Source organism: Calypte anna, chromosome 11, assembly GCF_003957555.1.
Source record: "Calypte anna isolate BGI_N300 chromosome 11, bCalAnn1_v1.p, whole genome shotgun sequence".
In the NCBI taxonomy this organism is placed as follows: Eukaryota; Metazoa; Chordata; class Aves; order Apodiformes; family Trochilidae; genus Calypte; species Calypte anna.
Window position 1 is genome coordinate 16,691,083 of NC_044257.1, and position 16,301 is coordinate 16,707,383.

The window sequence follows — 16,301 nt, forward strand, 5'->3', positions numbered from 1 at the left end:
TGTTTTGATTTTAACCTCTCTTTCCTAAAAATACACTGTGAAAACCATACTAATTGTGCTGTATCTTTGCTAGACTGTGTAGCAACTTTTTCTTTAATCATAAATAGCTCATAGCTCTTTTATTTTAAAATTTATTTTCTCTGAAGCTTTGACTTGCCTGTAGCTCATTGTTTTTGAGCTGAGGTGTTTTTTTTTTTTTTCCCCATATGAAAGTTTCTCAGAGGTAGAACAGTTCTAACTAATTTGGTGTGGAACTAGGCAGTTAGAAAGGCTTAGCTAGCTGCAAAACATCAGGCTAATAAAACTTATATAATTTAGAGAAGTAGATCTGCAAGGCATGAAGTTTTAATGACTGCTGTCTGCTTTGTTGTTCTGGTAAAGTTATCTCAAGAACACTGATTTGCAAGTGAAATTCTAATTAGAAAAATTTAACAGATACTTTCTTAAAAGGTGGTGTAAGACATTTAAAGGACAGTGCAAACCTGTGGTTTGGAGGACTTAAAAAGACTTGATTTGTTTTATTAGTGCTCTGATTATGAGCACAATCCAATTATCATTAGTATTTGTCACACAGTAACTTTATGAATTTTAATAAGAAAATTCTTTAATGAGATGGCTTTTTCTCCAGCAAAGGAACAATGTGGGGTCCCAGAGTGGGCAGGTAAAAACAAAAGAAGCTGTGGAACTAAGGAGGTGTTTGGTCTGCATCCCATTTGTGTGGGAAGTGATGTGGGATTGAAGGCAAATGCTGGAAGCTCAGCAAATGCTCATGTTGTTTGTCTGAAATAAAGGAAAACATCATTGGATTATCAGAGAGGATTCATGAGGGCTTCATCTGCAGCAACTTTAGGTAGAATGGTTTTTTAGAACTCTATTTGTTCATACTGAGAATAGTCAGTTTCTTGAAAGCTGAAGGAAAGGAATTACTTTAAAGAAGCCAGAGCAAAGCCATAATATTTGGCTCAATGCTAGAACTGGCAAGTAGGAAATTTTGGAAGATGGAATGACCTTAATGCATCTGTGTGTGGAGTCCTCTGTTAGTGAGTTAAGTCCTAAAGGATTGTTTTGAACAAAGTTTTCAGGTATGAAGCAACAGACCTTTTAATTTAAGATTTATAATTGTAAGTATTGTTTCAAGAGGATTAGGTTTTATTCCTTGGATTTGGGATATATTAGTAGTGATATACCAGGCTCTGACTTTCAGTATAGAAGCACCCAAAGGGTCCTCTACAACCTTTCTCTTGCTTGCTACACCTTGTGTAGCTGTGGCAGGGATCAAGTGTGGAAATAATGAAATCCAAGCTGGATTTTTATCCCACTTACAGAAACTCCAGTAATATGCTGCTAAGTGGTTCCTTAAACACTTGGTGCTGCTGCTCTGAACCTGCAGTTTTACACAAGGTGTTTCCTTGGCATTATTCTGAATGCTGATCTCTCTTCAAAGTAGCTTTGGGATATGTTCTTTTCACCTCTATGAGGTTTTTATGGTGATAGATACTGGCATAAGGGACCTACTAGAACACTAAGTTTTGGAGAAAACAAGTTTTTGAGAACTAGCTTTTATGGGAAGTAAAATGGTAAAGACAGGAGCACAGGGATGAGGGAAACACCATCATTCTTTCTTCAACATATTTTTCTTGTATCATTTTACCCAGAAAAAAACCCAAACAATTAGAGTAACCTGAAGTGAGATCCTCATACTGCAAAGCAGGGGCTTTAGGTTCCTGATGAGCTCTGCATCCCATATGGCAGAGCTGGTTTGCCCAGCCCAGCTGGGGAGCTCTGCAGACCTGAGCTGCATGCTGACCTCCTCTGAGGAGAGAGAAATACTCAGCTCAGCCTCTGTGCTTTGCCTGCTGGGGAAAATCTATTTTAATGCCACATGTCAAAGGCCAGAAGGAAACCCAGTGTGCATACTGAGTACCTGATATAGTCACAACCTTGTCCCATTTCTGAAGGCATCCAGCTTCCATTTAGGAAATGTGTTATATCAGCCTTTTATCAGATTTTAACTTTAACATGTGGCTAATAATTTATTACTTGTAGAAGTAAAAACTTTCTAATGCTTCCCCAGGGAACGGGCTGTGCTTTTCATTTCCTTGACCTTCTAAGTTTTCATCATTATTTATAGATTAGTGTATTAAAATAATTTCATGAACAAAAGGGGGGGTAAATTCAACTTTCATTAGGAATAAAATTCAAGCAGGCATGCAGAGTGTTCTTTTTATCAGCAGATATGCTTAATTGTTTCAAATCACTGCAGAATCCTGTTTGAGTATAAAATATAAATAAAAACATTGACAAATGCAAGTTTTAACCAGCTCTGCTGCCATTTATGCCTAGGATATGCAGTACACATAATGAATTCTCTTGCAATTTATTCCTAAATTAATGTCCTATTTCCTCCAGTGAATTTGTGACCGAAATAACAAACCTGGAAAGTTTAATTACAATATGAATACCAGTGACTGGATGCAAACTTCAGATTGCCAAAGACAGATGAAAAGTAAATTTCAGGAGATCTAGCAGTAGGTTGAAATAATGAAATACTGATTCTATGAAACTAATGGGAGCTCACTACTGAAATTCTACATCCATCCACCCTCTGTAATGCTGCTTTGCTAAAAGTCAAGCAGGGGAAACAGCTTGGAAGCAGAATGGCTGCAGTGAGAATCTGAAACAATCTGCAGAATCCCTGAGGAAATGAGAGTTGGGTCAAAGCAAAGGTCCTAACCCCTCCACACTGTTTCAGCATCACTGAAAATTTGGATTTAGTCCATGATTGAGCACCAATCACTAAGGTTTTTTTTTGTCCCAAGTCAGACCAGTGGTTCGGAGGGTCCCTGTATTCTGTTTTCATGTGGTTCTCCCTCTCTGGCTGAAGAGCAGGGTATCCATCAACTTCCCCAAGCAAAACACAGTGGAGAGTTTTGTGGGCCCCTTCATTCTATACCTAGAAGCTTAAAAAGAGGTGTTTAGCACACTGGTGTAGGTAGGCTGAACAACATGATTTCATCTGGATAATGTCTGCTGTTCCTCTGCTCCTTCTAGGATTTAGATGCAGGGAAAAGGCTTTGAACTAAGGGAAGCTGGATGCAAGGCACCTGAACTGCTCTTTTAATGATGTCTGGTTATGAAATGATAGGATCTTGGCAACAACAATATCTGCTGATTGTAACTGCTTGTTCTGAATTCATTACTCAGTTGAGTTACACAGGCACTAAATGTTCCCCTCAACATATTTTTTCCCTCCTTGGTAACACCATGAATCATGAAGGATGTTTTCTATGGAAGCTGCTGCAGCCCAGACCCAGCAATAGGAAGGGATAAAGTTAGGAACAGGAATATATGTTGTGGTCCTGAGTCTGCTGAAAGGACAAGCACTGATGTCACTGCTAAACACTTGTTTGTTTTATCCCCATGTTGCAGCACACTTTTTCATTGTGTTTTGGAAGAACTTAAACAAGTTTAAATGCTTGGCTGAGTCAAGGTGTGGATTTGCTGTGAATCTGGGTGCATCTTATATCCATAGCCCCACCTACATCACTGAACCTGTAGGATATGAAGCTGTTAGAAGCTGAGCAGTAAAAACCCCAGTGTTTTTTCCAGCTATCTGTGTTTAGAGCAACGTGGCTGAGCCAGTTGTCTCTGGACTAACTCTTGAATTAGCAAGCAAACTGTCAAGTCAAAAATAAACCAGTTGCACTACTTAATTGTGTTCCCAAAAAGTGTGTCAGTGGGGAGAAATGGGATAATGAAAGCTGGAAATCTGATTAAAAACTCATTCAGGCCTTCATTCATCTCGGTGCCTAAATAATGCTCAACATTCAGAGTGTTAAAGAAAGTTCTGTATCAACAATGCTGCTCACAAACTGAGGAGCTGGGAGCTGGGACAGGCCCTAAGCACTCAGATGTCTGCACAGCCCTGGCCCTAAGGTGTTGGTGTCAGTTTTCATCAGCTGCATTTGCAGGATTTAAAAGGCTGAATTGTAAAAAAACTGGATTATCCATTGAAGTAGCATTGCTGACTACTGTCTAGTCCTGTGGCTTTCTTCTGGCTACACTTAGCCATCCCAAAAGAGATTTTTTTCCATTTGCATGAAGAAATCCCTCCCGCTGCCTCTCTAGCAATCATTCACCTCCTTCTTTACTATTTACCTTTGGATACTTTGCAGCTGTCATCTGAGTTTCAGAAACTTTTTTTTAATCTTTCTTGCAGAGAAGTTGTCACTGTTCAGTAAAAAAAGATAACACCAACTCTTTTTATATGGTCAATAAGTTGTTTGTTTGGTTTTTTTATTCCTCATTATTTTAATAATATGAAAAAGTTGGAAAACTTTTGCTGTCTAGTATGAAATGTAACAGCATTTCAAGCAAAATTCTCTTGCAAACACTATGTAATTTATATAGCAGCAGTGCAATTTGTTATAGTTTGATTGTCTGGCTACAGGCAAACTTTGAAAGCTGTCACATACAGTGCTTTTGTTTTAAGCTTATTAGCAGTTGCAGCTGCAGAATTCAGGTTTGCATTGAGGAGGCTTCTGTATGCCTGGTGGATGAGCAGTGTATAAACCATGCCAGTACACAGCCCTGAAAGAATCCATTCTAATGCCTGGCTCAAGATGTTAATTGCAAGAACACTGGAAACTCAAAGGCAAAGAAAACAACAAGTGTATTTGTGCCAACAGAAGCTGGTTGGTTTGGTTATAGTTCGATATTAGGTGTTCAGCAAGATACAGAACTGGCAGAGACAAACTTTATTCTTAATAGTCAGAATAAATATAAGAGAATAAATATTTATTATTCAATAAGCTCTGACTTTTGACATTCCATGTGTTGGAGTCAGCTGCATTGACTTGACTGCTCATTATACCTCTGCTGGCAGGGAAAAGCAGCACTGTCACCTACACCTTGCTTCGCTTGGGGTATGATGTTGCCCTAGAGGTGTGTGTATTTCTAATCCTGCTCTTGGGAACGTTTTACAACCAGCCTCAGTTCCCTTTGTGTATGTATTTGATTGGTGATGCTTGATCCTCCAGGATCAGGCTGTCTGTCTCATTGAAGGTGCCACTTTCCCCCAAGTGAGGGGCATTCTGGGCTCTGTTTAGCCGAGACTGCAGCCGTTCGTGTTCTTTCCTCAGCTCCGAATAGGAGTGGGAGAAAGTGTGGAATATGGACGTTGCAGGGAAAGACATGATGAGAATTCCACTGAGGATGCTGCTCAGAGCCACCATCTGCCCCGGGACACTCCGTGGTACCATGTCCCCATACCCCACAGTGGTCATGGAAATGATAGCCCACCAGTAAGAAGCGGGGATGCTGGTGAATTCCAGCACCTTCCCGGATTCGTTCTCGGCGAGATAAACCAAGGGTGAGAAGAGAGTGACAGCCACACAGAGGAAGAGTAAAAGCAGCCCAAATTCCCGGGTGCACTTCCTGACTGTGAGGCCCAAAGTTTGCAATCCCAGGGAGTGGCGGGCAAGGCGCATGACGTACAGGATCCTCAAGGCACGTAAAACCCGGAGCACCAACCCCACCTTCTCCAAATAGCTGTTGCTGCTTGGCCTCTCCTCCTCCTCGTTTGAGTCATCCTCTGAGAAGATGAGGGAAATGTAATAGGGTGAAATAGCCATGATGTCAATAATGTTTAGGGGTCCCTTGAAGAATTGACACTTGCTCCTCGCCTGAATGAAGCGGAGGCAGAACTCCAGGGAGAACCAAGCCACACAGATGGTCTCTATGATGAAAATGTAATAGCACTTCTGGGAACACTCACCCTGACACAAAACAAAAAGAGAAATAAAAGAACAGTCTGTGAACCAGCATCCAAACCCACTAAAGAAGCAGCAGTGTCAATCTGCTTGAGTCATTAGTATCAGAAAAGAACAAACCCAAGCTAGCAGGTAGTTGTAAGGCAGTCATCTTTCAGTAGTATGTGGGTCACAATGAGTGCTTGAAACATCTGAATGCTTTTTTTTTTTGTATGTTGCCTTTTCCACTCTAGATGTATTCTTGCTGAACAGGGGCAGATGTTCACAGCTGCAGAAGGTCAAGCAGAAATAGGGGTGATGAAGAAAGGTCTGTGCAGAGAACCTCCTTTTGGGATTGCAGAGTTGCCATGTGTTGTTCAGGAAAAACTGCAGACCCTTGGTTCATCAAAGGCTTTTTTTTTTTTTTTTTTCCAACCTCTGTATAACAAATCAAGTCTGCTGTATGCATCTTTCCTGCTAGCCTGTCTCTGAAATTAAGCAATTTAAAGGAACAATTTCTGGCACAGTGTTACCTATTCCCAGCCAAATTTCACAATTAAAACCCCCAAGGGAAACATATCCCTGCTGTTCACTGAACTCAGTACTACTGTTCAGTTCCCCTCCACATGGCAGTGTGATGTTGGGTTTTGGAGTGTCCCATGACAGAATTCTGGGGAGTCTTTCTGTTCAGTCAGTGTTTGTATCATTCTGGCTGAGGCTGAAATGGTTTGCCAGCTAACAATGCTCCTGTTGGTGTTAGTGATTGTGTTTCTTGTGTCAAATAACCTATTTCCTATTTGAATAATGAAAGTTGCACCAGTGCTTGTAGAATGCTTTGCTAAGAAGTACTGCTAGATCAGGATATGGATTCTTTCAGAATCATGGCATCCCTACAGAGATGAGTATTATCAAAGCTTTAGAGTAAAAATCAGCCTCTGGAGCAGCAATATGTGTGTATGCTGCTTGTACAGCAGATTTACAAGAAAAGCAAATCATATTATTTATGAAGCCAAGTTGATAAAAGTCCTTGAACTCAGCTAGAAGTCATACTTGAATCACTGTATGCAGGCACTGTTATTCCCAAGCTGCAGTTATGGATACCAGCTGGCTCATCATCATAAAATAAATGAATGATGAACAGAAAGGATCTGAAAACTCTTCCCAGCCAGATCCACCCTAGATGCTGTAGTGATTGCTTCTGGGTAGAAGCTGTTTTAGTGCTCAGTCACCCATACTAAATAGTCTCAGGAAAAAAGCAGGGAAGGAGCTCATAAAGTGATATGCTTGACCCTTCTTGATTTTAACTCCTATCAGAGCCCTAAAGGAGACTTTCCTTAAAACCAGGATTTGCTTAGCACTCTGCACTGGGAGGAGAAGCTGCCACAACCTCACCTCTCACACCAGCAAGGTGACTGATGCAAGGTCACAATTCCCACCTGCTAAACTTACCCTGGCACTGTCAGGGTTTTATTTGGCACACACAAGTCCAGGCAGGCACTTCTTGGATCCTTCCCTCTGATCCACACACAGTTTGGTGGCCAGAGGCCAGTAGCCACTGGAGTGGCAGCAGATGGGATGGGGCTGTGTTGTGGCTCTCCACCTGCCTTCTGCCTGCTTGTGCTGTCCCACAATTAGCAGAGAGGCTTAGCTCAGCAAGGCTTCTTGCAGTCTGGCCTTTGGGCCCACTCTGAGAAAAACTGCTCAGCCTCCTATGTGGAGGATTTAGAAGAAAAATTCCCTAGAATTCTCTCCAAGCCCAAGGTTGACATTCCCTGGGCAGGGGGCTCTTTTCCAGCCTTTTGCACTTCTCGAAGTTACAGCTGAGCAACGTGGCTCAGACTACAGCTCCTCCCCAATCAATTCCCAAAAATTCCCAAAATACAAGCTACTGTAATAGTGAAAAAGCCCCAAAGCTTCAATTCTTCCTCTTTCCACAGTCCCAAGGTGATGGGTCTTGAGTCTGAGGTTATGAGCTGAGTGAGGCAGATGAAGACTTCAGTGTAGTGCAGTGCAGCCCCCAACCAGCTGCTGGTTTTATCCCAGCAGGAAAGGAAGAGATGCAGGGAAGAAATCCCTTTTGGCTGTAAAATGCTGACTGGGTTAGAAAGGTTGTGCCAGGCTGGAGGATGCAGCTGCAGTGCTGCATGCAGGTCCTGCTGAATCACTGCAACCGCAGTGCTGCTGCTGGGTGAATAATGAAACCGCGCTCTGCTGAACCAAACGATGGTCTGGAAGGGGGGGAACTTGAAAACCCTGTGTTACAGAACACAACAGGGCTTGAATTTATGGTTACAGACTGATGCAGTAAAATCAAAAGGTTTACAGCCTGCTGAGAAAAAGCCTGTAGCTTGATTTACAGAACGATGAGCTTGTTAAAGGAGTGCTGTGTATTCTGGTCACAGAACAATTTCCCACTCTCTTGGTGGGAAAGAATCCTGAACTTAAGGAAACATTTATTACAACTGGTCCAACTAAGGGAACTAAACTAATATTGGGATTAAAGTAATGTGGACATTAGAAAGAACAGAGAAGGAAGCTACTTCTGTATTCACCACATAATTATCTCCTCTCAGGCAGAAGTGCAACTAAAATAAAATATGTCAATTAATTTCTAAGCTTGGGTCGTAATTCTGCAAACACTGAGATTCAGTCTGAAGAATCTGCATTTGATTTAAACTAATTGGTGACCCCCATAGTGTTTGTGTTAGGAGAAAGATGGGGAAGTATTATCTTTTCCTTGGCTTTCTAGTAAGAAATTTAACAGATTGTTAAATTTTATAACTGTGAAGAACACTACAGTCTAAAGGACAAGGTATGTGTCAGGTACTGCAGAGGATGACCTTCAATTATTTGGGTAAATAATTTGCTCTGTTGTTGTTTCTTCTCTGCATCTTTCCTGACTGTATTGCAGGTTCTTTGGAACAGATACTTGTTACTCTGCCTGTGTAGTACAGGGTGTAGAGCAGGGACCCAAATGTGGCTGAATCTGTCATAAGGAAAACTACTGGTGCTAACAGGAGGTTAGCTGACACTCTGGGAATCAAGGCAATGTATGCATTCCATGGCCCTGATGCTGCAATTAAATTAGCAATTAGCTTTGCTCTCAATTAAAATACCAGATTGTGATTTTGACTGCAGCAGTGGACTGAAGAGTCCCCATCACAGATTTCCATCACGTCCAAAGAGAAAGTTCTAAAACATCCAGATTTGGGTAGTTGTTTATTTTTAATACCTGAGGCATTAATTGCCATGAACTTGGGGGATGCATTAATTTCAAATACTGTTTTCCATAGCTGGAGTGTCTCTCTCAGAGAAAAACACTTGTCTTCCCCAAGAAGGCATTTATCAGGTAGTCATCTGTGCTGAACCCCTTGAGGATGATTCAAGTGAGGAAAGTAAACAGGATTTTTTTTCCTATTGTATTACAAGCGTGAAAGCAGGAAAAGGGAAAAGAAACCATAATTCCCAGTAAGGAATGTGTGCTGGCATACAGAGGAAGAGTTGATTGCCTGTTGCAGAACAGCTGGAACAGCTGGATGTGCCCCCAGCATAGCGTGCAAAGGCAGGAGACTTACTGCTGTTGGGATACAGCCAAAACTGGATGAACATAAGGCAAACTAATAATGTCTAATTGTGCTTTCTGAACACTGGGCCTTGTGCTAGCAGAGCCAGCTTTGGAAAACCACCTACAATCCATTTACTCACTAAAGTGCAGGGTCCAGACTTTCTAAAGAAGATTGTTTTCTGAGTGAGCTGAGGCACAGATGTTCAGCAGCACCTACCCTCCAAGTCCTGTCCCTCTTTGGTTATGTAGAACAGGACCTAAGTAATGACATTGTACATATGTTATTTAATAAATAAGGAATTCTGTTTGTGGATGCTTGCAAAGCAGCACTTATCATGTATAACTATGAAATCAGAGGCTTAACATAATGGTGCAATTTGAAGGTCAAAGCTTTTGAGGTTACTGAAAGGAAATGGAATCCTCAAAAACAGGCAGAGCCCATAAAGCAATAATTTTTCTCAGTGTCAAAGTCTTAGGCTTGGATGTTCTCATACCTGTCTTATTTCTTACACCTGTCTTATTTCTTACACCTTTTTATTTCTTACACCTTTCTCATTTGTTATGAATTTAAATAAATAACAAATAACATACTAATCCAGCTAAGCAAATACCTTAGCTGGATTGTACTGTGCCACATAAATCTACTTAAAAATTCTGCAATACTTCGTTGCTGATCAAAATGGGTAGAAAAAATCAGAATTGTACTAGATGAGGTGATAATCTAGGAGTGTGAGTGTCCCCAGTAAGTGTCCTGCTGAAAAGTCAGAAAAATGTACTGAGCAGATGCAATAAAACCAAAGCACTTCCAGCTTTATTTTGTTCCAAGTAATTTCAAGTCCTACACTAATGTATTTATAGATAGGCACGTACACATAGGCCTTTATAGTCTTCCACTTTTAAATGAGCATTAGAAGTGCTTCTGAAAGTCAGAATTTCATTAATCTCTTTGCAGTAGAACAAGTCATTCCAGGTCATGTTTTGTGTGGTGCACACTTGTGTGAGACAGGAAATTTTGAACACCAAGTTAGTGTGAAATAACTCTGCTTTTCAGGTATAATCTCAATAGTGCCCCACTTCATTAGTAACATTCTGTAGTAACCACTGAAAAGGATATTTTTCAGTGGGAAACACATTATTATTTCCTGATCAATATTTAAATTCCCTTATTTTAAAACTATAAAAACAGTTGCCAGCAGTATCTGTCCAGCTCTGGCTATCACACTCCATTTACCAAAGGTGGTTGCTTAGCCAAGTTACACTTTGAAGTAAGAACTTTGAAGCAGCAGAAGTGGGTTTACACACCTCTCAGTGACACTCTCCAAAAGGATTATTATCTCCTGCAGTCACTGCCAGTTTCTTTGGGGTTTCCTGGAGTAAGTGCACAAGAGATTGTTAATATTATCTGCAGGCTTGGAGCTTTAGCTTTGAATTTCTTTGTAGTGGATTTAATAGCTGGAATACTGAGGTTATAGTTCTGCAAGCTTATCTTCACATCCTGAACTGGCTAGATACATGTGAATTTTTATAATTAATAAATTTCAGTGTGGCAGTGGTAATCCTGATCAAACAAATACCTTGTTTTCTTCACAGCAAGACCAAGAAATTGGTTTTTCCTCTACAAAGTAAAATTACTCCACTTCTAAATAAAACTTGTTTCTCAGCAGTTTCCTCTGGTGTACAAGGCAAATAGACTTGGTTTTATATTTCACAGACAATATCAGCAACATCCAACACTGAAGAACATAATTCAGGACTCCCAGAATAATGGTGTAGGATGACAAAAATAATTCTTAAATAGTTGTATGAATTAGGTACTGCTTTCTTTTCCTCTGTGTGAGTTTTCTGAATTCTCAGTGCAATCAGAGATGAAAAAATCTTCTAAAAGGAATGAGATTTTCACATAATCAAGTGCCTTCAGGAATGGGAACTTTAAAAAAAAAGAATATTATATATTTCAAGATAAAATCATGAGCTCTGCCAATACTGCTTGCAGCCTCTCTCAGTTATGTTTCATTAGGTTATATATAATAGATAAAGCAATTACAAGCTTCTCAAGGTCAAAATCAGTAGTAAAGAGATCTGACCACTCACTGATCACCAGAGCAGAGAAGGGGGAACAGAGAAATGATATTTCCTTCTCTCTTAAAGCACACTTACATGTGTGTGAGTTCTTGGGACCCATCTACATTGGGGGGAAAAAAAAACCAGTTGTTACTGAGGGACAGGGACTGGAAATGGCTGGGGATTCTTTTTATCCCTTCCCCTCCCTCTGATCTTAATTTACTCCTGAAGGGACCTTGCTGTATCCTTTCTGCTGAGTCATTTCTCTAGAGGATGCCAATTTTTTAGGACTTCTTCCTAAAGAAAATCCCAAGAGTGCTCCAAAGCAGTTTCCCTGCCCAAGCTCTTCTGCTGTGGTTTTATCCTGGAGTTCTCAGGCATACTTATGTTTTTTCCTTTGGGTAAGGTCTGCTGAGCAGTGACTATTTCAGGCACACCTCTTGGACCCTGACTGTGACCCTCTCATGGGATGGGGACTTTCAGAGGACTTTGTCAGGACCCCTGCCTTGTCTAGAGGGATTATCTTAATTCCTTTCTTCAAGGGAAACCCTGGTAGGTGTTATCACTTCACCTGTCTCATCCTCTCTGTATGGTCTGTGAGTCAGGTTTGTAGTTCTGTCCTTTCAGGTCAATAATAAAGAGTTTCTTACCTCCAAATGGGAAATTTTTTTTTCTGTCTCTACATAAACATGTGTGTTGGTTACTACATTTTGGTGATGCTATATTTGCTTCCTTTGTGAAGACAGTTTGGTCTCTATAACAATTAGTTATGTCTGTTATTTTATTCAGTATTATAACACAAGTTGTTTAAATGAGTCCTCCTTTAGCAGCATGTATGGTAAACACTTTTCTATAGCTGTTTCATGGTCAGACTTAAACTTGACATCACTTGAGCTCTATATTTACTGCTTTAGAGTTTTCCTGCATTGTTGGCCTCCTTTTCCTGGGGATTTGTGGCAGGTGCTTACATGATGCACAGTTAGAGAATCACTGCCCATCTATCTGTGACTTTTTCTCACATCTCTAATGAAGAGGCTGCTAAACAGCACTTGACATATTCCACAGTGTTTCGTGGAATCAATTAGAATTACTTTGCTCTTTATTTCCAGTCGGATTCCTGTCTTTCAGCTCACACTCCCTGCTGCCCAGAGATGGCTCCTTCCCTCCCCTCTGGTCACCTGGGTGACTGAGGTGGCTTCCCTGAGGTGGATGCTCTTGCCCTGGCTCTTTGCCATCCCTCTCCCAGAATATTTCCTTTCCCTGAGATGCTGAGGACTCCTCTTCGCTCTTCTGCCTGCCCAGAAGTCTCCTTTCTAGGCAGACTTGGTTTAGCAACTGCTAAAAGGAAAAGTGATTTCCTGTGCCTGCATGGTGGGCTCAGCCAAGCCTTTGGGTGAAGTCACCTTGTATTATTTTTCCTTTTGGTTTTGGTTTGTTTTTTTTTTTAACTTTGATCCTTCTCCTTGAGCTGGAGTCCAACCAGCTCTCTTCATTTGCTTGTGATGATGAGAAAGAGGAGCCTAGAATGGCACATATGCTGCAGAGGTAAAGCCTTTTTTATTTGTATTTCAGAAGGATAAATTCAATTTCTAGTAGCTCTTTATGCAGAGAGGTTTTATCAGGCTTTAACCCAGAAAAGAATAAATCTTGGGACAGGGCTTCTTTGAATTCAAATGGAGAATTTTACAGCTTGCTGAGGAACTTCATGGAGGAATTTGGCTGTTTTGTGTCACTGAGCAAACAGATATTGTGTGATTTCAGGATCTGCTTGCCTCTTCCAGGTGCCTGGTAAATGTAGCCCTGTCTTGGAATCTCTTTCAGAGGTCAGGCAAGTGAACAATTTTGAGTTACAAATCAAGACTGAGTGCAGTTTTCCTGGGTTTGACTCAACCATAATCAAGAAGTAATATTTTTTGTTAATTAAGTTCTCAGAGTTTTGTCCAGTTTTAGCTAAAACGCTCATTTCAGATCCCAGTAAGAAATTCTTAGGTGTTCCAGGTAAAGAATTCAGGGATGGAAATTTAGGGAATTTGCCCTTTTTAGGGGTGGAAAACCAATCAAGTATTTCTTTTCTGTGCTCTTCCACAAAGCATGAATATTTTCTCATATATTCCCCTACGTTTTCTCTGGCAAAGTTTTAAATAATTCAAGTGATAAGAGTTTCACTGCCCTGTCCTTTGCTCTAGTTCATCCTTCATCTTCTCCCATGCACTTTAAACTTTTTTATGCTTTTTTTTTCAGTCCAGTTGAGGTGTTACAGTGCTGCAGTAATGTCACTTCTGTGCTTTAGAGGAACTCTAGGAGCTGCAGCTCCCAGGCAGACCCCTCCACATGCTTTCCTTTCTAACATACGGCTCATTATTTTTAAAACACACAACATATTACATCTAGCTGAGCTCTGAAACATTCTGTGCCTGTTCCTTGGCATGAAAAGTATTTATAAAAGCTTTTCCTGCAGTGACTGGGAAATTAAGATAAAATGCATCGGGCTCTTTCCATTAACAAAGTTAGTAGGAAGCACTTGCTAGAGCAGAGTTTGTAATGGTTTTGTGTCTGCAAGAAGGATGCTCTATATTTAAAGCACTTCCTTGGAAGAAGCATTAGAACAGTGTTACAGCTTTTCCTGACAAAAGTTATAGCTGTGGAGGGCTGCAGGAGCAGTAGATTTATTACTGGAAGGTAATAGTCTTCCCATGCAAATCGAAGTTAATATCCAAGGGGTTAAATGGAAGAGAGTCTGCCTTGACATTTCAGCCTTAGTTTTATGCAAAGACATCCAACACCACCTCTCCTCACCATGCCTGTGCTGCTGGGAATTCCTGCTTGAGCAATAAAATACACTGATTTTTGTCTCATGCGTGCCATGCTGTGCTCTACATTTTAAAATGGATTTATTCACCAATTTACAGTACTCTGAGGAGTGTCTTACAGCAGTGGATGGGGCAGGGAGTTTATTAGACATGGATTTCCTCCACATTTTTGGAAGGGCAGTTTGCAAACGAAGTGCAGGATTCATTGAGGAGATTAACCCCAGTTATCTGATAAATTTGGACATTACTACTTCTGAAAAAACTTTAGATTCTTACTCTCCTCAGAGAAAATAACAAATCATTAAAATGCCAAGATATTCACAGCAATGTTCGTGAAGATCCTTCATGTGTGATGCAGGCTTGATTAATTTGCCTGGAATTACTGTGAATGACTGACTTGAAAAGGGTTTGATTGCTGTTAGTTAGCATTTGGCATTACTACTGCAATATGTACATATATATTATTGGGCAAAGAGAGAGTTCCATCAGCCTGGAATTCTGATTTTTGGAGCTTTAAGTATCAGTATCTGCAAAACCAGGTTACATATCTCTCATCCTTTATGCAACTATTGAAATGTAACAGTATTATGGGGAAAAAAATAGTGACTCTTTCTTCCTCTTTAAGATTTGACTTTGTTATCACAAGGGAACACACCTGGCTATTTTTAAAAGAAAAGATATCAGGGGAAATTTATTTTTTTAGTTGATGTTTCCAAGTGAGTTTGCTTTTAAGTAGAGAGTAAAGCATGTTGAAAACTCCACGATGTGAGTTTGAGAGTCCTAGTGCTAAAAAGTGAAGGTAACTTATGCAAGCAGTAGCTTTTTATGAAGGAAAAGCAAGGCTGTAATAAAAAGTTACATATCTTTTCTACTCAAAAGCTCTTTCCTTTATTTTACCTTATAATTAGTAAAATATTTTGCTCACATTACTCTTAATTGATGACCAGCTTGAAGCTGATAGAAAGAATTAAAACCATTCTTACATTTTATGCTAAGACATTACCAGGGAGAGTTTTGAACCTCATCACTTTAGATTCTCTGTATCTCTTTTGTCTTTTTAATGATTTATGCCTGGCAAGACATCATTTTCTTTTAATTCTGTAGTGAGAGCAGTTAAAAAGGACTTACCCTGTCTTCTTCAGCTCTTAAGTCTGGCATGGTGCTAACACAAAGGCTTATAGCTGTGGTGGCCACAAAGAGAATGGAGAGACAAGCAAAGACTTTTCCTGGGAGTCCTGATTGGGGATTTTCTACCATATCTCTGAGTCTGTTCATAAACTGTCCAAATTTGGTTTTCTCATCCAAGACACAGGTAGTTTCTTCAGCCCTCTGGAGATCCTCTTCTTTTCGTGCCTCCGCCAGCTCTTGGAGTTTTTGAAATAGTTTTCGGATGCAGCAGTTCTCCAGGTTGGATTCCTCAATCCCCCAATATCTCAGCTCCTCCTGAAAAGACAAGGCACACATGTCCCTTAAGAGCATCAGCTTCCCTGCTGCTAGGAAGCTGACAATCATCCCAAAAGCATTGGGGTTTCTGTCAAAGAAGAATTCATGGGTGTCTTCATCGTAATCGTCACACAGCTGAATTATTTCCTCATAGCTGCTGCAAAACTTAAGTTTGCTCAGTCTGGTCAAGGGAAATTCATCTAAAGTGCTCCAAGGTAGCAGGTACTTGATGCCTCCAACATTTATCATCATCTCTGTTTTCAGATCAACTGCAGAGACTTGGTCGGGGTGGTAAATCCTCCTGGCTCTTTGGTAATAGACCCCTTTGGCAGAAGGGATTTCAGCAGAGACAGGAAAGAAGTGGCTCAAGGAATTACAAGAAGCATTGCTAACGTCACTGCCTCCAGAGAGAATAGGCATCTCTGGGAGTTCTCACTGGGACATCCAAAATGGCATCAGAGCTGGGTTAGCTGTCAAGCAGAAGATAGGAGAAGAAGGAGAAAACATAGCAGAGGTTATTGCAAGAGAAGAAGTGTTTCAGGCTACTGTCCTAAATCCCCAAATGAGTGAGTGGCTGCTCTGTAACAAAAAGTCACCTCTCTGCTGCTTCTGAAAGTCTGCAGCCTGTGAATGCAATTTGCTTTGCAGCCTCATTGGTTGTCTGGCAACACA

The 16,301-nt window shown here is 40.7% G+C and overlaps 1 protein-coding gene across 1 annotated transcript; it reads right to left on the reverse strand.

Annotated features, from left to right (window-relative positions):
• Window positions 1–4,991: 4,991 nt before the first annotated feature.
• On the reverse strand, window positions 4,992–16,049 carry KCNG4 (potassium voltage-gated channel modifier subfamily G member 4). Its single transcript, XM_008491654.2, has 2 exons — window positions 15,315–16,049; window positions 4,992–5,777 (listed from the first exon to the last, which is right to left on the reverse strand). Exons 1-2 carry the CDS (start codon window positions 16,047–16,049, stop codon window positions 4,992–4,994), a joined length of 1,521 nt encoding a protein of 506 aa, XP_008489876.1.
• Window positions 16,050–16,301: the final 252 nt, after the last annotated feature.